This window comes from Macrotis lagotis, chromosome 6 (genome assembly GCF_037893015.1).
Source record: "Macrotis lagotis isolate mMagLag1 chromosome 6, bilby.v1.9.chrom.fasta, whole genome shotgun sequence".
NCBI lineage: Eukaryota > Metazoa > Chordata > Mammalia > Peramelemorphia > Peramelidae > Macrotis > Macrotis lagotis.
In genome coordinates, this window is record NC_133663.1 from 16,493,507 (window position 1) to 16,518,855 (window position 25,349).

General features: G+C 42.2%; 1 protein-coding gene across 3 annotated transcripts in view; it reads left to right on the top strand.

Moving 5' to 3' along the window:
* The window catches only part of LOC141490659 (protein mono-ADP-ribosyltransferase TIPARP-like), a 43,028-nt gene that overhangs the window by 12,307 nt on the left and 5,372 nt on the right, over positions 1 to 25,349 (top strand). For 2 of the 3 annotated variants that reach the window (XM_074190803.1, XM_074190802.1), the window contains 2 exons: positions 12,927 to 13,095; positions 14,993 to 15,189. In XM_074190803.1, coding sequence (XP_074046904.1) covers positions 12,927 to 13,095; positions 14,993 to 15,189 — 366 coding nt within the window. The remainder of the gene's footprint in view (positions 1 to 12,926; positions 13,096 to 14,992; positions 15,190 to 25,349) is intronic. The other variant, XM_074190804.1, reaches the window with a different exon arrangement.

Sequence of the window (25,349 nt, forward strand, 5' to 3'; positions counted from 1 at the left end):
AATCAATTGATCACTCAAAAGATCTTTAAGACATACTGGGTGCTAAACCTAGTCCCTGTCCTGGAGGAGCTCACATTCTAATAGTGGGAGGTAGGGGAGAGAGACAATGTATAAAAGGGAGCTCAAAATGAGAAGGCATGGGGGGATGTTTTTAGGCTAAGGAGGAGAAAGGAATGAGGTTAGAAGTATCATCAAATATGACGGAAGAGAGAATCTAGGCTGAAGAGGATTGTTAATGGTGTTAAAAGATAATGAGGGGTCAAGGAGAATGAGATTTAATTGAAAGGAGTTGAGAGTGGAATGAGTGGTACAATGTTTTCTCAGTACTTTAGACAAGAAGTAACCTTGGGTGGATGGAGTTCCACACATGAGAAGACTTTGAATGTCGAAGTATGGGTAGGTAAGAGTTCATCCAAAATAATAGCACGAATTACTCTGTGTCACTGAAGCCAAAGCCAGGTTCTTCCTAGTCTCTGTTAGGTAAGAGGTCGTGATCACTTGTCATACTGTACTTTGCCACTCCACAAAGGAATGAGCCGACTCTAAAGTTCACCACGTCTCGGAGCAACGCTCTTTGGTGGGGATCTCTAATGATTTCTGATGAAACTCATCGCTTCTGATGGTTGTTGCTAGGACAGGTGCAGAGAGGAGGGGCCTGTTTCTGTTCCCCACCAGCATTGCGCTCGGGCTGGCTGTAGGTTCATTCTTTTTTCTGCTTGTCTCCCCATCGGATGGCTAAAGAATTGGCACCAGGTAGGATGGTTACTGTGAAGAAAAGATCCATCTTTAGGAGAACAGGGGGGGATTTTTTTCCCCCTCTCTCCAGTAACCAGTGACTCACGAGCTCACTGCAGTTAGTGAACATTGTGCGAGGGGAAGTCGAAAAGCCCCACCTGCTGCTTCTTTGGACAAACAGTGCCTTTCTTCATTCAGGCGTATGTATTGTGGGCCTTTCTAAGCATGAGAAGGGACTTCCGGATGGTTGTGGAACGAGACAGTGAACTTCCCATAATAGTAGCAAATTTTGAAATATTCTTGTTTCGAGTTCGGTTTCTGAAAAAATTTGTTTTCCAATAAAAGGTCCCTTCAGTGAAACAAGAGAGCGAGCTTTGGTAGTGGGCAATGCCTATTTACCCACCTGGGACCATTCTCCTCCTTTTTGGTGGCATTCTGCAAAAGTCAAGGTGCTGGGATGGTTTGTTTTTCCTTTCTCTCTCTCTCTCTTTGGAATCCTGGGGGCAGGGAGGAGCGAGGCCTAAAGTCTGAGCTTCAGTGTAGAGGAACAAGGCCCGGGTGCTCTGTGCCCACCACAGAAATGCAGAGTGGGCACTTTGAGAGAAGAGGCCGCCCCAGATCCAGACAAGGGCAGGCCAGAGAGCCCCGGCTCCTCCAGATCACTTCCTGCTGCGGTCACCCGCTCTCGTCACCTGTCTTCTTTCTTTCACTTCTAGGCAGCGAGGGAATCCAAATAACAGTTCCCCTTCTCGTCCTCCCTCCCTGCACCATAAAAGATTCTGGCCTGAAGAGATGAAAGCAAACCCAGGCTGGTGTGATCTCTTTCCTTCCAGCGTTAGGAGTCATTTAAACTCCCCGTTGCTAAGCGACCAAATATGTGCGGAATATTCTATCATTAGTTTGTTACCGTACCTTAATTTGGACCATTTTTTTTTTTAGCCAGTTGATACAAGTGAGTCCTACAGAATACTTTTTCTTATCTAGAAACAAAATATTGTTTGGACATGTGTGTTCCCAGTCTAAAACAATAGTGGTTTGTTTGTAAGTCTCAATTTGGGGGAACACTTGTCCCTCAACACATACACCAAAGGGCCCTGGATGGAGAATAGAATATCTATGTGCTTTATATATTAACCATATTCTGCTACTAGGAACTATGGGGAAGGTGGGGTAAGGAGAGAAAAGATTGCATCCATGCTCTGAGCTCTGGGTTCAGATCCTCCTTCTAATGCTTATTCTGTGTGACTAGGACAAATCATCTCGCTGAGCACCACATTCCTTCTATATCGATCCACTACTCGGATCTGCTGACTCGTAGAGTCCTTAGAAGAAAATAAACTTTGGATTAGTTATAAATGGTTATTTTTAGCCAGCGGAGGGCAGGTGCCCCAGCCCTTCATCCAAGTGAGCAGAAGATCTGAATTAATCGAGTTTCACCCCACCCGATGGGTCCTGACATCTGTTGCCTGTTTGATGTCAGCACAGCACCCGGGAATGACGTCCGTCTCTTCGTCTTCCCAAGGAAGGAGTTGTATTTAGCTGCCTAGCTAGAATTGGCATCTGCAGTGGAAAGAAGTGGCTAGGAGGAGATGAGACCTTTCACGAAAGGCATCCTCCGTGCTTTGGTGTCCCAGCTGTTCCGGTCGAATCAAAGTTTCGCTTCCTGTTGAGGCCACAGTGCGTCCACGAGTCTCATTTATTATAGTTACCCTCGTCTGTGAGAGTCAAAACAGGTCCTGCTGAATCAACCAGAAAAGCTCCAAACTGGCAGACGCTTTGAAACTGAGCTTCTTGGCAGCCTTCTGTTAATCTGCAAGCGGTCCTAGGTGTGGGGGAACCAGCCAAAAGTAGAACAAATCCTGCCTTCAGGGAGCTGACCTTCTGTTGGTGCAGAAGACAGATTAGTATAGGGGGCTGGGGGATTCCAGACCCTCTTGTAGGTGAGATTGGATTGGGCTTTGAAGGGGGTCAGGGATGCCAGGAGGCTGAAGTAAAGGAAGACACGGCCCAGGCAAAGACACGGAGCGGAGAAATGGGATATTGAGTCTGAGAAAAGAGAAGAATGACTTGGATCATAGATTAGATGAAAGGGAGTGATTATATATTTGCCTGGAAAGGTAACCCAGTTGTTAAAGGTTTTAAATACAGAACTGAGGAAATTCTCTTTGTCCTGGGAAGCCACTGGAACTTTTTGAGCAGGGGAGTGACATGGACAGACATCTCCATAAATTAGTGCCTTTACTAATACATACATATATAAGAGATAGAGATATATACACACTTTTGAGTGTGACTGTTCTGGAATCATAAATCAAATCAGTTCTGCCATTTCTCCTAGAAAAAAATGTATCAGCCTCCTTTCCTATGCTTTCTTTTTCACATCATAACTTTCAAAAACAAATACTACTGTCCTATTAGAGGACAGAGATTGTCTTAGCTTTTCTGCTTAGCTCTTTCTTTGGCAAATAATTATTCATTAATTCCCCTGAAATAATGTTGGACCCTTATCTTTGTACTTGATATGTCCTAAACACCTAATTCATACTGATTGATAGATACTGATTGATACAGAGGTACCTATTCAAGTCCAGTGGGCTCCACCTGGTTTGTAAGGAGGATTTTTTTTTTTTAGGCTTTGCAAGGCAATGGGGTTAAGTGGCTTGCCCAAGGCCACACAGCTAGGTGATTTATTAAGTGTCTGAAGTCAGATTTGAACTCAGGTCCTCCTGACTCCAACCAATGCTCTATCCACTGTGCCACCTAGCCGCCCCAGAAGGATTTTTAATGCACAAAATTCCCCAGATCAGCAGTAGGAAAGCTCTTTGGGCTTCTTTACTTTGATCGAGTGGTTTTGACAAAGCAAATCTTTTGGTCACGCAGTGACTGGAATCTGCCGGTGCCACAAAGGTTTTTTTCCTTTAACTCTTGCCCCATGAGCCTCAAAAGGAATCACTCTCTAGGAGGATTCCAGGGGAGTAAAAGTGCTGCCTAAGCTTGAATCTAGCCACATAGAGGTGTTGATCTGTGCTTAGTTGAGTGCATCGACAGATGCTTATTTAAGGAAATATAAGACATTCCATTTTCTGTCCACATTCACATCTAATACATATTTATTTATTCATATGGGAGCTGGACCTGGAGTCAGGAAAATCTGAGTTCAAATCCAGCCTCAGCCACTTTCTATGCGTTCGCTTCTAAGTGAGTCACTTCACTTCTGTTTGCCTCGGTTTCCTCTTCTGTGTAAAAAAGGGGGAAATAACACTTCCTTCCCCTCCCATTGTTTTGAGGATCACTGAGCTAATAATTGAAAAGGGCTTAACACATACAGTATTTGTGTAAATGTATGTTATTTGCTCTATTAGAACAGTACATTTTTTGACTAGTTGTGTGTGTGTGTGTGTGTGTGTGTGTGTGTGTAGTTTAGAGGTAGGAAGAGAAAACCCCTTGAACAGAGTCTTTTGGGTTCTTTTTGCAACCCCAGAGCTTATCTCAGGGCCTAACACAGAGTAGGCACTTCATGTTTACTAAAATTTGTTTAAAAAAACAACTTCACAAAAAGACAAATGATAAAAATCTAAAAGCCATTCATCGTCTAAACTCACTGCATAAACAATGAAATCCATTTTATCACGCCTAGAACCTTGGACTCCTCCATCTGTCATATGCACTTACTGGCTATGATAGAGACTGCCTCTGAGGCAAGATTTGAACCCAAGTTCAAGGCAAGATCTTGACTCCAAAGCTGGCCTCTCTTTTAATTATATATTGATTTCATACTGCTTCACATTTGTCTTGGGGGAGGATCAGAGAGTTTATACTTGAAAGGACCTTAAAGGGCCTCAGATTTAAACCCCTTGGTTTATATTGAGGAAAAGGGGACACTGAGCTAGGATCATATAGCTAGCACCTGAAGCAGAATTTGAATCCAGGTCTTCTTAATTGCAAGCCCAGGGATCTCTTCCATTCCCAAGTTAAGTCTCAGTCTCTCTCTCTCTCTCTCTCTCTCTCTCTCTCTCTCTCTCTCTCTCTTTATGTTTTCGCAAGGCAATGGGGTTAAGTAACTTGCCCAAGACCACACAGCTAGGTAATTATTAAGTGTCTGAGACTGGATTTGAACCCAGGTCCTCCTGACTCCAGGGCGGGTGCTTTATCCATTACACCACCTAGCCGCCCCCAAGTTTAAGTCTCTAAACCATGTCACATTCCTATAATTCTCTGATCCTATAGGGTTGTTTTCTTGTCCCATCTAGTCAGGATAACCTGAGTCTTAACAAAGACACCTCGTTTGGGGGGTGGGGGTAGAGGGGAGGGGAAATGTGTGTCCACTATCAGCCCGCTATCCATCTCCTGGTTATCAAGGAACCTCATGACTCGTTTACTTTTCGCTCATTATCCAGATGTTTTAAAATTGTACAGGCCAGGAGAGAGACAGGCAGACCTGGGGTCAAGTCTTCATTCTAAACAGCTGGGGGACCAAAATCAAATCCCGCCTCGATCGATCTTAAGGCAGCTGCTAAGCCCTTTCTGTGACCCGTGAACCACGGATCCAGAGTTCTCTGACAGGTGAAACCATTGGCCTAATTTCACCCTAAAGCCAACTCACGCCTCCCAACCCCCCCCCCCCCCCCCCCCAGGAATAGAGTGGCTTCAGGGTAGAACTTTCTTGTATAAGAATTTTGAAACCAGCATAGATTTCCTCGAATACCCAATATTTCACCCCACTCCCCAGCCGTGTCCTCTCCAAGTTGAGACTATTCACAGAAATGTTATGGGTTGCCAAAGACCTGGAAAACACTGTTTCTTCTAAGACAGGAAGTGAGGCGAGGCCGCGGTCCCCCACACGTGAACAAACAAGGATGTGGGCTTTCCACGTACCTCGGAGGTTCGGGCTGCCGTGTTAATCCCCATCGGGCTGGGATGTTCTAGGGCCTACTGCATGTCCCGGACAACCCGGGCTGCCAGAGGAGCGTAGTGTGGAGCACCCAAGGTGCCACCAGGAGCCAGCTGTTTTGTTTGGTGTGCCTGAGAAATATTGCCAGAACTCTGTTTCCAGTCATCCTCCTTATCTGCAGTTTACAACAGGAGGGCCTGTACTTCAAACAGATGCGTTACCTTTTGTCCTCTCCTTTCCCCGTGAAGCAAAGCCTCGGCATGGCTGTTATCTCCCCTCCCCATCCTCCCTAGGGTAGACCTCCAATCCACAAAATTTAGGGATGTGTGTGTGTCTGTGTGCACATATGTGTGGATGTATGCGTGCATGTGTGTGTATCCAAAATATATAGATCTCTATGTTTATATGTAGATTTAGATAGAGATCTAGATAAATGTATTCTATTGTAATTGATTTTTCTTATAATACTATGGATTTTATTTTATAAATATAAAACATTATTCCAAAAAAGGGTCCCCAGAATTCATCAGATGGCCAAAGGAATCCCTGGTCTAAAGGGTGGAATTGTGACAAAATGGTACTGGATCCAATAAGGTTATTTTCTTTTTTCAACTCACACCCCCCCACACCCCTTCAAATCCAAAGAAATTCTGCCTCATTTTTCTCCTTAATTTAAAACCTTGAATTTGACTCAGTTCCTTCCTTTGAAAAATGAAGGTAGCGGACTCACTGACTTCCAAGGTCACTTCTTACTCAAAATCTATGTCCCCGTGACTTTGTCATAGGGAAACTTCCCAAGCTGATGTTGTCCTTGTAGCACTGGTGGCACAGTGTGAACCCTTAAATGATTATTGAATACTTGATACCCCCCAGTACCTTTCCCAACCAAATTGCACATCATTTGTATTATTCCTCATCCACATACTTCTGTTGAGGCTGTCTCCCCAAGAGTTGTGGAGGTTTCATGCTTTGACTTTCTATCTCTGTTATCTAGCACATAGCCTCTCACACAGTAGGAGCTTAATAAATGTTTATTGGTTGATTTGGCTGAGCAGCTTAGAGCACCAAAGGCTTTCTTCTATTGATCCCTGATGACTGAGTCCCTCCCTAAGAATTCAGCATCCTTCTTAAAAAAATAGGATTTAACAATCCTTCTTTTCTTTCTTATCTGTGACAGTTATGTAAGTGTTGCCACTTCTTCAGAGTCTTAATTACCTTGGCTCAGTTTACCTAAACATAAATCAAAGTTATAAAAAACGGTCTGTAAGTATCAAGTGAATTTTTTCTTAAGCCCTGTTGGAAACAAATGTTATCTACTTTGATTGTCACCAGACTTTTTCCCATTTTTTCTCCTCCATTATTTTAGATGATTTCTAAATCATGAAGCTGTCCAGAAATAGCTCTTCTCTGAACTGGGGCCAAAGGGGCGGGGGGACTGAACCTAGGAAAGACAGTGTCATTTATCACAGACTGAGATCATGTTCTTAGAAGCCAGTTTCTCAATAGTATCCTGTTTCCTTTCATTTGTTCTGGTATTCACACCAACATTATTAAGTTTTGGGGTGCTCACAACAATACTATGCGTTTGAGGGTATCCACACCAACACTATTTAGCTTGGAGTGTTCACACCAACACTATTAACTTTGGGGTTGCTTATACCAACATTGCGCTTTGGGATACTCACACCAACAAACACTGTGCACTTTGGGATGCTTGCGTTGTTCACACCAACAATATTTACTTTGGGATGCTCACACCAACAATATTTACTTTGAGGTATTCACACCAACACCACACACTTTGGGGTGCTTACACCAACACACTCACACACAACAGCCTCCTTTTTCTTCTTTCTGGGCTTGTAGGTGCCTGTGGTTATGGAGACACACAAAGGAATCATAATCATGCGGGGGGGGCATATTTGCTGAATCAGTGTGGGTGTTGGTGCACAAGACATTGATGAAATATGCTGGAGAATGTCAGACTTAATTAGTTTGTCAAGATATGTGCAGGGTAGGAGGAGAGCAGGGGGAGAGCAGGGAGAGAGCAGGGAGAGAGCAGAGGGAGAGCACCAGGAGAGCACCTAAGCCACGAGGATGGCTTCTCTTGTTGGAGCCCAGTTAGTTTGTCTGCAGTCTCATAATGGTGTGAGTGTGTGTGTGCATGTATGTGTTGCCAAAAGAAGCCTCTGGAAGCAGTGAAGTGACTCGCGTAACCCCACAACCCCTGACTTGAACTTGATTTCTTTCAAATTTTTCACAAAGGTATTGCATCTTAGGGAAACCAGTTTGGGGTTCATTAATTTACTCATTCCTGGAGTCCCTGGTCTTTTTCTTTTCACATTCTGGATATGTAGATTTAGAGCTGAAAGGGATTTTGGAAGCCAACTAATTCACCCCTTCATTTTTACAGAGAAGGAAACCCAGGCACTGTTTGCCATCTTAATTTTTACAGCAGCTTCCATATTCTGTTCTGGGGGCAACCTCCCACTCCTCATGTGTCACTCATCTTTGTCCTCTATCCCAAAACGGACTTGCCACTGACATCAATTTGATATTAATTCACATCTTACCATCCCACTGTCTGGTTTTCAGCCTCTGATGATTTCCTTTTGCCTCCAAGAACAAATATACAGTACTTATTTGGTTTTCAAAGCCAAAATGAGCCCTTTCCTGCCCTTCTAGTCTTATTCCTTACTTTCTGATGCCATACTTCAGTGACATGGACCTCCTACCCATTCTCCAAACAAGACCCTCCATCCCTTGTCCTTAGGCATTTTCTCTAATGCTCTCTCCACTTAACAATTTCCTTGGCTTCCTTTAAGTCCCACCTAAAGTCCCATTTTTTTTTTAACAAGACTTCCTTATCCCCCTTAATTCTAGAACCTTCTTTCTATTAATTAGTACCCATTCATCCATGTCTGTAGCTTGTTTGTGTATATTTGTTTGCATATCAGCTTTCCCATTAGATTGTAGTCCTTGAAGGCAGAGACTAGATTGTCTTTGGCCTCTTTGTCTCACATGTAATAGGTGATGGATAAAAACTGATTGATGGACTCATTGTTTAGCCTAATCTTATCCACCTTGGCCAGCTTCTTGTTTCTTCTGCCTTTTTTTTTTGGCTAACCTAGAGAAGACCTTCTACAATAGTTTAGGTTCCTCCACCTCTCATTCTCTTCTTCACCTTCCAATCTGGCTCCTGACCCCGTTATTCCACCCAAAGTTTTAAAGGCCAAATCCAGTGACCTTTTCTCAGTCCTCATCCTTGACATGGATGATCACCCTCTTCTCCTTGATGTTCTCTTCCACATGTTTGTGCCGGTACTCTCTCCTGGACCTTCTCTTATCTATATGGCCACACCCATTCCTGGATCTTCATCTGGTTTGCCTTGGCTAGCCTAGGCCCTTCCCCTTCCTCGCTATGCGGTATTTCATTGAGTGATATCATATGGATTCAACACAGTTATCATTTCCAAACTGAATCCATTCCTCTCTGTTGAGCTATGTTTTCCACTTCTTGGACATTGATGAATAGGTACATGGGAAATGCCTTTTAATCAATTCAACTAATGATTTGATAAAACTATTGGGGAAAAGGGGTGGAGGGGTATTCTGGTCTTCTGGGGCCATTTATTTGGAACCATTTCTGTGTCTCCAACAGAAAAAAATTGTCAGTATTGACTTCTTTCTAACACATGTCCTGTTCAAAAGAAACCCAAGAGGAATCTTTAAAAAAAGAAAACTAATGTTTTCCAATGTTGGATCTGTCTCCGAAGACTCTTAAAAAAGCAGATTGAACGTCAGATCAGGCTACCCACCCATCTCAGCAGCATTCTATTGTAGTGAATGATGACTTTTACCTTTTACCTAAGGGACTGACCTGTGAGCAACCTAGGAATAGGGGCTCACTGGTGTTCTCATGCAAATTCAGATACAGGAAATATCCCCCCTCCAAGTAGCAATTACTTGAATGGTGACCAGAGAAAACTAATTTTGTAATAGTTTCATTATGCAAAGGTTTTTCCCGCCCTCTAGCCAGAGCCCCAATGCCTCAGAGCATACTTGTCAATTAAACGAATGACTTCAAATGCACAGGAAATGCACAGCCGGGAAAAAGCATGGATCTTGCCTATTAACATATGATGAAATTCTGATGACCTCCTTATGGAATTCCTTATTATTTGTTCATAATTGAAAGCAAATCAACTAGAGATTAAGAGGAAGCATGTTTCAGTTTGAAATCTGGGAACGGAGGGTGGTTATGGCTAAGGCTAAAGGGCTGCTCACCCTGGACATGGATTCAAATTCTACCCCTGTGCCCGCAGGCAGGCCACACCCCTGTTCTTGACCTCAATTTCTTCACCTGCAAAGTGAGAGAGTTGGTCTGAGGGCCTTTCAGACTTGATCATGACGCTATGTTGAGGTACCCCAGTGAAACCATCCAGACTGCTGCCTGGCCTGGTACAATAGCTGGGATATCTTAGTGTGTCATCTGATGAGCAATGCCAGCTTTCTGTGGCATGGCTCATTTTAAACAGCAGGTATGTACTAGGAAGCCCATTGTTCCCTCTGCCACTTAGATGCACAATGGCCCAGTTTTAGTCACCCTAGTGGTGGGGGGTTTGCAGAAACTGTTCAGATGCATCATTAAAAGGACCTCTTTGCCTATGAAATGTCTTTGAAACCTTGCCGCCTGCTCATTGATCTAGACCCAATACAAGCAAGGATAGAGGGCAGGAGATCCTACTGGGATGGCCTTCGGGAGGACGTAGGGAAGAGAAGATGACATCAAGGCTCCAGGGGCCACTCGTTCCGTCCGGCAGAGAAGCCAAATCAGACCCTAACTCTGCCGCTTCCCAGTTGAATCACTTGTTCTTTCTGAACCTCAGTTTCCTTCTCTGCAAAATGAGAATCTGGGACCAGATGACCTCTAAGGTCTTTCTAGGTCTCCTTGTATGGAAGAGGGATTTCATTTTTCCTCTTCCCCTCCTCCTTCTCCCTATCCCTCTGTCTGTGTGTTTGCTCATCTGGGTCTCTCTGGCTCTCTCTCTCTCTCTCTCTCTCTCTCTCTCTCTCTCTCTTATCTTTCTCTGTCTGTCACTCTGCCTCTCAGTGTTCGCCTGAAAAGTGAGAGTTTCTAGGTTCATGTTGTGGTTACTGGTTATATTTGGAGTCCCACGTGATGAGGAAGGAGGGCACCCTGCTTTCCAACAGTGAGTGATCTCACTGGGGCAGAATGGCTTGTGCTCCCTCCTCTCCCCACCCCCCACCATTTTCAAAATTGCACATGTCAGATAATTTTAAAACAGCATCTGGATCCTAGTCATTCATCCAGGCCCTGCTAATTAGTTTAGTGTGGGAGAAAGTTGAGGACTTGTCCACAGGGTAATAGGCTGCTTCTTTTCTCTGCTGCTCGGCACAGACCCTCCTGGTCAGTACCATGTGGCCCATGGGTTTGTGTTGACTCCTCCCCATTCTGAGAGGGGGATCACAGCTGAATTACGGGCATTTGCAATCCGACCAGACCCAGGGTGTAGCGGAGGTACAGAGTGTACCTTGAACTTGGGAGCCCAGCTAGCTGTCTTTTGTGGTCATCCGAGCAGTGACCCCATTCGCTCTGTCCGGATTTCAGTGGCCCAGCTTGACTCGCTTCCAAAGCCCCAGAATGACAGGCAGGGAGCAATTTACTTAATAGCAACAATCTGTCCAAACACCTGGATTTTCCTATATACCAACATTTCTCCTTTGGCCAGATGGAAAGAAGTCAGCTTGTGGGCTCGGAGGGTCCATTTTAAGATTCCCTCTGGCAAATTGAATTGCTTTTCCAACATTAACAAGGAATAGGATTCCAGGATTTCACATGTCATATAATTAGAGAATATTCCTGAGATTTCAAACTGAAAGAGACCATTGTGACATCTTCTCATCTGTCCCTTGACCAATGCAGAAACTGAGGCTGGAAAGGTTGGGAATTTCTGGAGAACTGGGACTCTGACCCAACTTGCCCCAATTAGGGCACTTTCTATATTGTTCTACTGCCCCTCCCTTCTCTCGTGCCTCTAGTAAAAGCCATTTTTAACTGATATTTAACATTTGTTTATGTAAAAGAACATTCATTTGTTTTCCAAACTTAGAGAATGTTCCATTACAAAAAAAGAAAAAACCCAAATGTTAGTGTTTTAATCAGGTTCCCCTTTATGAATCAGATGTGTGAATTTCCTAAAGGACTCTGATTCATATAGTGTTTCTGTGTCTTGGGGATTTCTTTCTTTTCTTTCTTTCTTTCTTTCTTTCTTTCTTTCTCTTTCTTTCTTTCTTTCTCTTTCTTTCTTTCTTTCTTTCTCTTACTTTCTTTCTTCCTTCCTTCCTTCGTTTGTTTCTTTTCTCTTTCTCAGTTCTTCCTTTCTTTCTTCCTTCCTTCCTTTGTTTCTTTTCTTTTCTCTTTTTCTCTCTTTCTCTCAGTCTTTTTCTTTTCTTCCTTTTTCTTTTTTCTTTTCTCCCTTTCTCTTTTTCTTTCTCTTTCTGTCTCTTTCTTTTCTATTTCTTCCTTCCATTCTTTCTTTTTTTCTCTAATGAACTTCCAGAGACCTGTAAAGGTCTGTTTTTGAAGTGGCACTGTGAATCCCAAACAATTCTAATAATTCTCATAGCTTAGTCCCCTAATAATGAAATCAATGGGTTTTTTTTGTCATACCCTGCTAGCACTTTTGCTTCCCATGGCTTAAAAGATAACACCACTGTTCATTGTTGCTGCAGAAGAGTTCGTGAGAATTACTTAGTTCTCTCTCTAGTACTCTCTGCCATTCATCAAGAAAATGTAAACATTTTCTAGCTTCCCATAGTAAACAGTAAGAGTGCTAGATGATTTTTAACAATGCGTTATATTTATCAGGAATGATGCTAATGCAATTATTAACTACCTACTGTATGTAAACTATCCTAAGCACATTAAAACATCTTCTTTGATCCACAACTCTGGGAGGTAGGTACTATTATACTCATTTTACATAGGGAGAAACTGAGGCAATCAGAGGTGAAGTAAGTGTCTGGGACAGATTTGAGCTCAGGTCCTAATTCTAGGCTTAGTCTCTATTTAACCGTCTCTCTATTAAAACAAGCATTTATTAGGCAATATTAGAAAATAAATCATTAATAGATTATCAATATTTGAACACAAGTCTTCCCCTCCTTCATTTCTGTTGAGGACCCTTCCTGCATCCCTCAGAGGGTTTTAACTTGGGCTAGGGCTGAGATGTGTTTTTGTGCATATACTGAATTTTGATTTCCTTGTTCTTTTTAGGGGACATGAATTTTGGGCAGATTTGAATGCAATGAGTGTGTATGACACAACTGAATTTGACCAAATTCGAAGACTGTCCACACCTTCTTCTTTCAATGTCAACTCCAACTACCACACGGTCTGGAAGTATTTCTGCAGAGATCACTTTGGCTGGCGTGAATACCCTGAGGTATTATTGATTGTTAATCATCCAAATTGTATTGGGGCATTTTCTCCCACTTGTGTCTCAACCCAGTAATGACCAGGCACCATTTTTAATCATAGCTGGGGAAATAGTACAGTATAATGGAAGGTTCTGAGTTCAAATCTTATTTCTAAAGCCTACTTACTCTCTGTGTGACATTAAATGTCACTTAAGCTCCTCTATTTCCTCATCTGTAAAATGAAGTTTGACTCAGTAGCCAGTGAGATCTTTCTAAATCCAAGATCTCATAAGTAAGATGCATCTGGGGTTATAGCTATGCTAATTAAAAAGAGCAAAAAGAAAACAAACAAACAAAAAAGCTAGACTGGCTCACCAGATGGAAAACTTACCCTTCTCAATGTTTGTTCATAATCTTTTTATTCCTGTTTTTTCCTATCATCAGAAATAACATTCCCCCCCTTTTTGTTTTGACAAAAACCAAATGCTAACCTCAGAGACTTGTCAAAGCCAGTGGAAAAATTGATCTCAATTATTTATAGTAGAGAATGATAGAAGAAATTGGTATGTCTATATGTGTTTAAATTTAAAATCCAAATGATAAATATTGCCCCATCCCTCCCTTTGGAGCAACTCTCAATCTAAAAAGTGTATATTGGAGTATCTCAGGACCACACCTGGCCCAGGGGAGGAGGTCATGTGATTCTGTTAGCAGTTGAGAGACTAGGAGAGAACAGTCACACTCTGTCCCTAGGAAGATGTCCTTGCAAATGTTTATTGAGTTGTTCAGGCCAATCAATCATTCCTGTTTCATACTCTGGCCTCTCTTCGAATGCATCCTTAGTCCAAGGTACTGAGGACAGCTCATTAATCACAAAGCAAATAAAGGGAAGGATGCTGGTCAACTCTTCTTGTTTGGTGGAGAATGTCGAATCATGTCTAAAAGCCTTGAAATTGACTTCGGGCGATTCATTTCACGTTTGAAAAATTTGGCCTTTCTCAGTGATTTAAATTTATTTTCCATTTGTGTACTCACATACATACCCAGAGAGTCAAAACAGGGGTATGTTTTTAGACTCTTCCCTCTTTAAAAAGGAATAGAGAAAATGGTGTAAATAATCATAAGACAGAATCATGAGGTGAAATAATTGATGGTCTTTTAGAAGCTACCTAGTATACAGAGAAGATGACTATAAAATGTATTCTCCAGAGAATTTTCTGGCCTTTCATTTTTTCCTTTGGCAGTCTTCTTGGATGTGTGGCTGAATTGATTTATTTAAACTTTGCACAACCCATCTTTAATTCTTCTTATGGAAATTCCCCTAAGAAGCGTAAACAAAAAGAGGTTCACAGCTAGTGAATAGTCACAGCTAAGAGTAGAGTTAGTTACCTAAGGGTCTCAGTCCTAGGAGAACAGTCCTGAAACCTTTAGTTTGTATTAACATCTGGGATGGGATGGCAATGTGAGACAAGCCGTGCCACATCGAACAGAGAAAGCCACTCTCTGTCTCTCTCTGTCTCTCTCTTTCTGTCTTTCTGTCATCTGTGCCATTTTAACAGATTTTTGACAGATACACTGGATGAGTTGCAATCTGCATCATTGAAAGGGATATCTACATTGAGGAGATACCAAGTGCATTGATGTAGTTGGAGTAGAGGCCTTCTTATTAGCTGTATGAACATGAGAAATTTCATCTCTCCAAGTCTCTATTTCCTCATTTGCCAAGTGATAGATTTGAAAGAGGTTCTGAAGGTCTTTCTGGCATTAAATCTATAGACCCATGTTCCTCTCTTTCTCTCTAGAGCTTGTGACATTGGCAGCATTGTTGGCATTGAACAAAACTGGTGAAGTTGGTGTTTTGCTTTGCTTTGACTGTTTATTAATTTGCTTTCCTCTGGTCCATTTTGTTTTCTAATTGAACAGTCTATTGTTCAACAGTCTGTTATCCGACTGATCGAAGAAAGCAGTTTCCGGGGCCTGCGGGAGGTCCGATTCTCGATGCTGCATCACCAGTACATTCTGAACATCAAGGATAACTACCAGCAAAGCATCTTCACACGAAGGATAATGAAAAAGAGACCCCTCCTGCGGTCCTGTCTGGTGCTGATGCCTTATCTCCAGTAAGTAGACCCCAAAAGGCCTCTCTTAACTTTGTATAGATCTCTTTTCAGCCATATACAGAATTGTTGTCTAGGGAACATCCTTCAATGTGAAAGATACTCTTCTGGAATTGAAGACAATAGTTGGTATGGATCAGATACATTAGAACTTTTCTGGGCACTTGCTATATTTTTATAATATTGTTTAAATGTAATTTTAAGGTTTTGATCACCACCAAGAAGGAACCTTATAATTTACAAAAGCAGACATTTAATATTGACTTTCTTCTTGGAGCTTCACATGGAGATGCCTATAAGGCAGATGGTAGGGGTACCTGTTTTTGTTGTGATCTCACTCAAGTAGAGAATTTTCTATTCAAGCAAGTCAGTAACCATTCTGCAACTGATATACTAAGATAGTTGCTGAGGGACACTGAGAGATTCAGGGCCATGCAACAAAGCCAAGTGCGTTTGAGGTTGCACTTGAACCCATGTCTTCCTTTCTGCTGTGCCGCATGGCTTCTTTCCATTTCATAGGTGAGGAAAGTGAGCTTCAGGGATGGGAAGTACCTTTGTTGCCATGAATCTATTAGTAAGGAGTTGGAAGGAAGGCAGGAGATTCACTCGCACTCCAATTCCAATACTATTTCATAAGAAAGACAACAGCTTATGTGTTACATCACCTTGATTTCCGAATTTGTCCCTTCCCCTCTCCTCCCTAGCGAGCTAAGCCTGGAAACAGACATTAAGAAAGAAGAAAAGGGATGAAGGAAGGAGGGAAAGAAAGAAAAACCATCTCAAATCATGAATTGAGTCTGACAGTATATGCACTATAAAATAAATCTGTATATAATAAGTAGTTATTCAATGCTACTATACCCCCCTTCCTTAACTTCTGAAAATAGAAAAAGAAAGGTGAATTTTCTCAACTTTTCCATGGAACCAAGTTTGGTCATAAAATTATACATCTCTGCTGTCTTTTTATCCCTCTATTATTTAGACTGGAGAACCTGATTCAGATTAGTAGTAATTACCATAGTTTTTTGAGTAAACCTTTTTCAAAGGGCTTTTTGGAGCACTTAGACAGTGGAGAAAGTATGGATAGCAAGGTGGCAGCACATTATTTAGACTGCTAAACCTGAAATCAGGTCCACCCCCCAAAGTGGAATGAAGTTGTATCTAGATTGCCTACAGTGAAGGTCTGTCTTCCTCTGAGAATGGCCCAAGTGCTCATGGTCCCAATTCATGGCCAATTTATTTGTCTTTCCTTTTTTTCTTTTCTGGCCGGACTCTTTCACTTGAAAGGTTTATCAGCATGAGTTATAGCAACAAGGAGTTAGCGCCATTTGGGCTAGGATAATTCCTGGGGAGGAGAATGCTCTGGCCAAGACATCCTGGCAGTAGCAAAAATAGGAGTCAGATGCATGATAAAGCATTGGCCTTGGAGTCAGGAGGACAGGAGTTCGAATCCTGCCTCAGACACTTGACACTAGCTTTGTGACCCCGGGCAAGTCACTTCACCCTGATTGCATCGCATCCAGGGCCATCTCCAGTCATCCTGATCCATATCTGGCCACTGGACCTAGATGGCTCTGGAGCAGAAAATGAGACTGACTTCTGCACAGCGCCTTCCCCCCCAACTCTAATTCAATTCATGTGTGTGTCCTGGCATCTTCCCCCGACATCATGGTCTTCTTTGAGAATGTGGGATGAAAAAATAAAAAAACCCAGTGATTTATATAAATCATTTCATCCTTCCCACCTCCTTATGGAGTAAAGAAAGAAAATTCCTTATGGACTAAAGGGAAAAGAATTTCCAAACCAAAGAGGGCATCTCAGACCGGAAACTTGTGAAATCTATATTCTATACGCGGTCTGCCATCTTGCTAACACAAGTGTATTATATTCTAATGAATTCTCCAGGGTTTCTCCTTTCTGAGATGTCCAGTACCAAAGAACCCCTTCTGAATTCATTGATTATATTGTCATCTAGCTCTTTAGTTGTTGCCACCCAATTCCTTTCCTCTGTCTCTGGTTGCCATGGGACCCTCCCCGCCAAGATCGTAAGACCAGGAGCTGACAGATCTAGACCTAGGATGGCTCTTGGAGACCATCTGGTCCAATTCCTTCATCTTGCAGATGAAGAAGCTGAGGCAAAGACCAAGTGATTTACCAAAGGTCATGCAGCTGAAAAATAGCAGAGCTGGGATTTGAATGCAGTTCTTTAACTCCAAATCTAGGGCTCTTCTTTATTATGTATCTCCATCAAACCTCATTTTATAGAAGAGGAAGCTGAGAGAAGAGACTTATCCAAGGTCACAGAGATAGTTAAGAGCCAGCATCAGGGTGTGACCCCAGTTCCTTCTAACCCCAACATCTAATGCTGTTTGCCCTTCTCATGGAACTGCTGGGCAATAGAGTGCCCTGGCTTTAGCATTTACTGCCAGAATTTGTATTTCTTGAGAATTCATCCCACGCTCCAGCCAGATGCTGGTACCATTTGGGGATGGGGGTGGGTGGGTCAGCCTCACTTGGAAAATGCTGATCTGGTCTTGGCTTTTTGGCTTTGAGCAGAGGCTTTCTTCTTTTCTTTCTCCTTCCTTCCCTCTCTCCCTCGTTTCCTCATTTCTTCCTCCCTCCTTCCCTTCCTTCCTTCCCTCCTTCCCCCTTCCTCCATTCCTTCCTCCTTGCCTTCCTTGCTTCCCTTTTTGGTTTTGTTTCATTTCCCCCTCCTTTCCCCTCTAGCCCCCATCTTGTGAACCTTAACCATCATGGCCCCAGTACATTAACAAGACCAAACCCAAGCTTCGAGACACGGACATTATTTTTTAAGAAACACTTCATGTCCAGGAATCCTGGGAGATGAACCGTTCTTTGCATCATTACAGCTTGGGGTGAATGTACGCCTTCATCAAAGGCCAAGTGAGGAAAGTGCTACATTGTAGCCTTTTTTTGATTAGAACTAATAAAAATGCCATTTCTGTGATTTTGCCAGCACAGCTGGAGATGTTATTGTCAGAGGCCAGTAGTTAGGAACATATTGTCCTCCTAGTAAGAGGGTGGAAGTCATTAGTGTGACTGGCAGCTGGGCATGCTGGGCCAATCCAATGCGATTTAGCTCCTGGGAGCAGACGAGAATGCTCATTAACTCACTGCATTGGGGGGTGCTTGGGGATGGCAGGGGGAAGTTAATTTGTTCAGAACCTAGAAATAAATGATGATGGGGCCCTCTTTTTTGTTTTTCTTTTAAACAGACTTGTTTTGGAAAACCACAGACGATTAAAAAAATTTGTGGAAGCAGCGGGAGAATTAGTGTCCCATAAAATGTGGCCTATTTCTAAATCTAGTCCCTGACTCCCTAAAATCTGATGACCCTTGCTTAAAATCTGACGACGTCCTGCCAGGAATAATGGTCTGTGGGTTCAAGGGGAGAGCCCCAGGCCCTCAGAGCCACTGGGCCCCTTTGGACCTTTTCAGTCTTCTTACACTTGCCTCCCATCTATGCAAGGCAACAATCCAGCTCTTGGTACACCTCATCTCCTGAATCATCCACCCCCAGAGTCCTCCCCTCTGCCTCTTTCTTTCCTGGCTTCCTCCAAGACTCACCTCCAAACCCGTGAGGCCTTTCCTCATCCCCTCTGCTCTGGAGGTTATACCACATTTTTCAGTGGTGTCCAATTCAAATAGAAATGGGCGTCACTGAACCAGTCTAAAGAATCCTTGTGAACCACATTGACTTAGAAAATCACATAAGAAGATTATGTATGCTTTAAAGTATTTTGATTTATCTTGTTAAATATTTCCTGATTGTCAAATAACATAATATTTATCTGGTATATAGTAGGTGTTATATAAATGCTTGCTTTCTTCCCTTCCCTAATTAAATGTGAAGCTGTTTCAGCTGCACTTGGGAGTGTTGGGAACTGTCACTTCCGGACGCAGCCCACCCAGATTGTGTATTTGGCCTCTGCTCTGTGTATTCTATGTGTACCTAGTTCTTTGTGTGTTACTTCCTCCATTTTTTTAGTTTTTTTAGTTTTTTTTTTTTTTGCCAGGCCGTGGGGTTAAGTGGCTTGCCTAAGGCCACACAGCTAGGTGATACTTCCTCCATTAAATGGATTGTGTCTTTGTTTGTTTTTGAATTTCTACTGCTTGTCCAACAGTCAGCCCTCAATAAATGCATACTAACAGATTCATGACTGATCTGGCTGGCCTTGCACTCCCAAGCTGAGCCCAGTCTCCCCTCAAGTTGAGGGGGCCAAGGAAGGGCTTCCAAGTCATCGGCGCTGAATGCACGCTATGGCTAATGAGATCCCATTTCTCAAGACGGTCTTAGTCTTAAGGCCCATGGAGCCCAAGCTGCTGGCTAACTTTAAATGCACAAACATGGGGCTACTGACTAACCTCAAACTGAGCAATTTCAAATGCTCCCCATTTCCATGCAACTAAATAGCAAACTCCCAGGCCTGGCATTCAAGGCTCTCAATAATTTGGATCCAGCCTACCTTTCCCATTTTATCTCAAATTATACCTACTCAGTGTTTTCCAAATGGAAGATTTAGTGGATTATTCATTTCCTATCCCCTAAGCTAGCCCTGAATTTCCTACTTCTAAGTCTTTTGTTCATGAATGTTGTTCTGTGACCTCCCAACTTAGGCAATGATTATCATAAGCAGTTCAGATACTTGAAGCTGAAATCTTCCCAGTTGAAAGGGATTTACCCTTTATCAGATTTAGCAAATTGTTCTCATGTCTTTGTCATCCTTTACCAGTATTCTGTACATTTGCTAGAAGAGTTCCTGCCTTATTTATCTCTAAATTGCATCTTATTGTGCCAATTCCATTGTGAAAGTGGTTTATTTTCTGGCTAGATATTTTAGTGAGTATCAGATTGGAAGCTCCTTGAAGCCCAGAATTGTCTTTTGTTTTTTGTTATTGCTAGCCCTTTATTCAATGCTTTTCATCTAACAAATGTTTAATAAGTATTGATGGATGGACCAATGGATGGATTGATGGATGGATGGGCACAGGAACTCTAGCAGATCCTAGGGAACTAGAAAATCTCCAGGTGGGAACCTGGAAATGGGTGATGTGGTTACTGTTAGAATACCAGCCTAGCTGAGGTCACCTGGTTGGCTACACAGTGATGAAAATTTCTGCCACAACTGTAGGGAGATTTCTAGATGGTGAACTGAAAGGTCATCTTCTCCACCCCCTTCAGCAACAGTCAGTGACAAAACCAGAATTCAAAACTACGCTCTCTGGCTCCATATTCAGCATGATTGCTAGAGGACTGTGCTGATGGAGACAGGATGCAATCAGGACCCCTGCAGGGGCATGTCTGGAGGAGCAGAAAGCTTTCTACCAGATTCTTGAGAAATGTCTGTATGTTCCCTTGCACCATACCAGCACATCTTGGTATTGATATAGCAGGAGACAAATCAAGCATAAGTGCCATCCTCTCATTTGAGGTGACAGGCTTGTTATCGAAAATCTGGCTTCTTATTCTGCGGTTCTCAGATAATAGCTATGGTTAAAGTAAACAAGTTCGAGTTTTGGCAATATTAATTGAAATGGGATTGAGACAGTTTCTGATTGTTCCAGAAAAAAATAGATTTTTGTAAATTAGATACTCCCTATGAAATCTTGTTTATATTGTTCATTAGTTTAGAAGATTATTTTTCACAGGAAATAGAACGATGAATTCAATAATTGGTGACATTTATAGAGCACTTAACACACATCTTATTTGGCTTTCCTAACAGTCTCTGTGGTAGGTATTGTCGGCATTACTAGTCCAACTTTATGGTAGTATGCATCAGGGGCTGTGCCTTGGAGCAAAGTCTTGTCCCTGACTGTCCTTACTTTGTGACCCTGGGCAAGTCACTTGACCCCTTCTTAATTCTAGGCATCTCTGGAAGACTATCCATTTTAAACAAGATTCTGATCTGTATTTTTGAAGAGAGTTTTTATACCAGGAGTTCTATGTTCATATACTGTCACAAGTCAGGTCTAAGAAAAAATTCTTATAATTGAGACTTAAGCAATTTTCTGTGATTTGCCCATCATCATTATATATTTGGTGGGATTGGAAACTAGATTACTTGCGCAATCAAAGCTTACATTGTTTGCATTCCACTTTCCATAGCACATCTTCCATTTGGATAGTGGGAAGAGCCAGTAGCCCAGCAGTCAGTGGTATGTGAATCACAGTGAAGCCGGGAGCCGGCCCTACCAGGATGAGCTTTAAAGGCAGTGACTACAGATCATCTGGAAAATGAATGACCGACCCTTAGGTTATATGCAGGAACTATGATAGATGTTTATTGAGACTAGCTTCCATTCCTTATCAAATTATTGTAGGCCAGTAAATTGTGGGAATGCAGAGAAAAAGCAAAAATAATTACTTCATCATGAGTGTGTGAATTATGGCAAACCTTTTTGCTTTGGATCTTGAGCATCCCAACAACTGAGACCATGGCCAGCATACAGGCCCAACATTATCTTGAGTGAGAAGTGTCCTTTTGGGGAATCCTAGTGAGAAGAAAACTAACTCACTGTCATAATCCACTTCTCAGGGCACTAGTTCTGCTACCTTAAGGGTTAGCCCTGAATGTCTAGACATTGGCAGAGGAATGGGGGTGGGGATGGGATCTCAAAGAGAGAAGGACTTCTGGCACGTCTGGATGGGCTCAGATACAGGTGTTCCTCCTTGAGTCTGTGATTATCAAAACATGTAGAGTCTGTGTATTTTAGAAATTGGTAGACAATGGGAGAGGAAAACAGTGAAGGAGACTGTCTTATCTTCAGTTTCAGGTCTTCATCCCTAAAATCAAGAGATCCTGAACTAATTTGGATAGGTACACTCAAAGGAGATCTGATCTTTCTCCCTTACCCCCCAGAATGATGTGAGTGTTCAGGGGAGCCCCCAGACCTGAATAGAACCAAAGAAATTGATGGGGGAGATGCAATTAGCTCAGTACTTTAAATGAAATACTGTATGTGAAACATTTTACAATATTTCAGGTTTTATATAAATGGTCAATTATTATGATTACTACTAAAGATAACTACTCTTCCTAAATGGTTTATATTAAGCCCATAATTTTGAAAACCAGACAAGATCAATAGCAATAAGGGAAACCAGGGGTAGAAATTCTGCTAGTCGCCTGAATTCCTGTCCCTACTATTACTGTTTCTTTCCTATAGTTTGGTTTATCTTGAGACTGTATTTCCTGCTGTCATTGGTGCATTCACATTTTATTTTGACCACTTAGTTATTACATTTTTGACCAGATCTGTGATTTCAACTGTGAGAAACTCCTGGCTTGGAATGGAAACTCCCTTTCCTTCTTCTCTAGAAGCTCCTCCATCACTTACAGGCTGACTTGCCCATATTCAGATAACTAGATGTTGCCTAAACTTGGGTCTTTCTTGACTCCAAAGCTGATCCTCTTAAGTCATGATGCTTCTCATGACTGTATGTTGTCATAACATCATTGTTGCTTCACATTCCTACAGTACTTGATTTACAAAAAGTTTTCCTCATGAAGCATGTAATTCAGCTAATGTTATTCCCAGGTTTGAAGAAATAGTGACAGATCTAGGACCAATAGGGTAAGAAAGTGCTTAGTTGGCCTTGGTGAATTCAGATCACCTGATATCCACCTTGGATACTGAAAGGATGGGCAGATAAGATTGGTTGAATCCCACCACTGATGGTCAAAAAGTGATGGGAAAGGGGAGAGGCACTCAAGACTGATCAAAAACAAAGATCTCTAGTAAAGAAAGCAACAACAAAAGGAAAGAATTAGAGACTGTAAATTTATGGGCCAGTGAACTTGACTTGGTTCTCTAGAAAAATTGTAGGACAGATAATTAAAGAGATGGTCAGGGACTAGCCAGAAACAGAAGTTGACCATGGCTTCCATTGACAAAAAGCCAGCCAGCTTGTTAGACAAACTTGTCTTTTTTATTAGTGAACTGGTATATGATAGGTATCATGTAGATATGATTTACAACGATTTGGACAAAGTATTGATAAATGATCTCATGGTATTCTTATGGGAAGGATGGGAAGGTAGATCTCAACTCTTTTTCAATAATAATGAGGTAACATTTATTTAAAGCTTTATTTAAAGTTAGCAAAATCCTTTATAAATGGTATCTCATTTGATCCTGAAAATCCTTATTGGACCCATTTTACAGTCCAGGAATCTGAGGCAGGTAGCAATTAAGTGATCTGCCTGAGGTCACATTCCTAAGAAGTTTCTAAGACTGGATTTGAACTCATCTCCCTGACTACAGGTCTTAAATAACACTCTATCCACTGTGTCACTTAAGTAGATTTGTAACTGGTTGAAAACTCAAATTCATTAAGGATTGAGATTAAGGATCCAAAAGGTTTGCTAGGCAAAAGCTTTGGGTGGAATCAGATTAAGATAACGATTCGGGAGGAGTACGTGTGAAGCTATAGAGTCCTTCAGCGCTTAGCACCATGAGCCTGGGAACCATTCGAAGATTCGGGCATTCCATGCCAATAAGTCATGGGCTGCCCCGTCTTGCTCCCTAGCACTCATGCTCTCAGAGCCAGGTGTTCACCGGCTTCTTTGTAAGGAAGCATTCTTCAACTCTTTTCCTTTAGAGGGAAGGGGAAAGGTTGGCAATGTTTCAACTAGATTGGAGGCGTCTGAGAGAAAAGAGATTGTCTTCTGTTTATTTGCTTGTATCCCACAACACAGAGGAAGATGACTCAACGTACATGTGCCTCTGGGATGACTGTGACTGAATTTATTGAGTAAAGGTCTTTAGGTTTGAATGCATTTCCCAAGCCTCCCACTCATAGAGAGTCATGTCTGGGGTGGCCTGGTCCGAGCAGTGGTTTCAGGCAAGGTGTCCCCCCCCCCCATTAGTTTAGGTTCCCCACTGAAGCACATCATTTCGCTAGAATCACAATCTGCCCGCATTCTCCTGACTTTCCTGCTGAGCACTGTTACTTGTCTGGCCCTGGAACTACGACCAGGTGTGGGTATTTGTTTTCTCCTTTTCCCTTCCCCGTCTTTCTTCCCCTGTTAGGAAAAGGGTTGGGAAGGTTGATTATATGGAAGCACTTAATCAGGGGAAAATCAACCAGTGCTCTAAGTTTCTGCTGCTGCTATTTGGGTTTGAAGGTCCTTGCAAATAAGTAACCTGATTTTAAAAAGGGCACAGATCCAGGCTTCTTTCTCTGTTCAATAGCTATTCCCAGCCTTTTTTGTGGGTGTCCTGGACCCCATTGGGAATCTGGCAAAGCTCAAGGAGCCCTTCTCAGAATGATGTTTTTAAATGTGTAAAAGAAAACATAGGATTTCAAAGGAATTCAATTATATTGAAAGAGTCATCAAAACATTTTTAAAATAAGTTCAAGGACCCCAGGTGTAGTAGCCCTGGCATTAGAGAATGCATCAGTCTGACTGCCCTCAATTTACCCATCACCTTTTTCAGATCCTTCTTTTTGTTTTCTTTTTAATTTATGAAAACCTTTCACTTTTTTTAAAAAACATTACCATCATTCTGGCATATCCCTGTTCCCCTTTTCCCCACAACTCAATCCACTGTCCTTTGTAACAAAGAAAACAGTTAAATAAGACCAAGCAATTGCCTTTGATGGCACAAGTGACATTTTGTACCCATAAATGCAAGCTCCTGCAAGAAAAAAAGGAAGGTTACTTCATGCTCTACCCCCACATCCATTTACCTGGCTACTCTAATATAAAAAAACCCACTGATGGTTTGTTTGGAAAGATTTTAAGTTATTTTCTTGTCATTTACCAAATGGCGTGATTTAACACTCCATAATGGTCGACTTTACAACAACATGTAAAATACAAAATCCACTAAAGGTCAGACGGTCTTGTTGGTACTTGCTCAGAGCTGAAGTGAGTTGGGATGCTGGCTGGGGAGACAATGGTCAGGAAAGAAGGGTGGAGGCTTGATGCTTAAAGCATTGTTCTGTATCCCTAGGGGTATCACTTCCCCCAAGATGCTCCTTAATCAATTGATTACCAATGTATATACTTTTGGGGTGGAGAAAGACACTAGATATCCCTGGGCTAATAAGATTGTTCAGACAACACGATACATGCACTCTAGAATTGTCACCAATCACAATTTTTGTCAACTTTAGGTGACTGCTGTATATA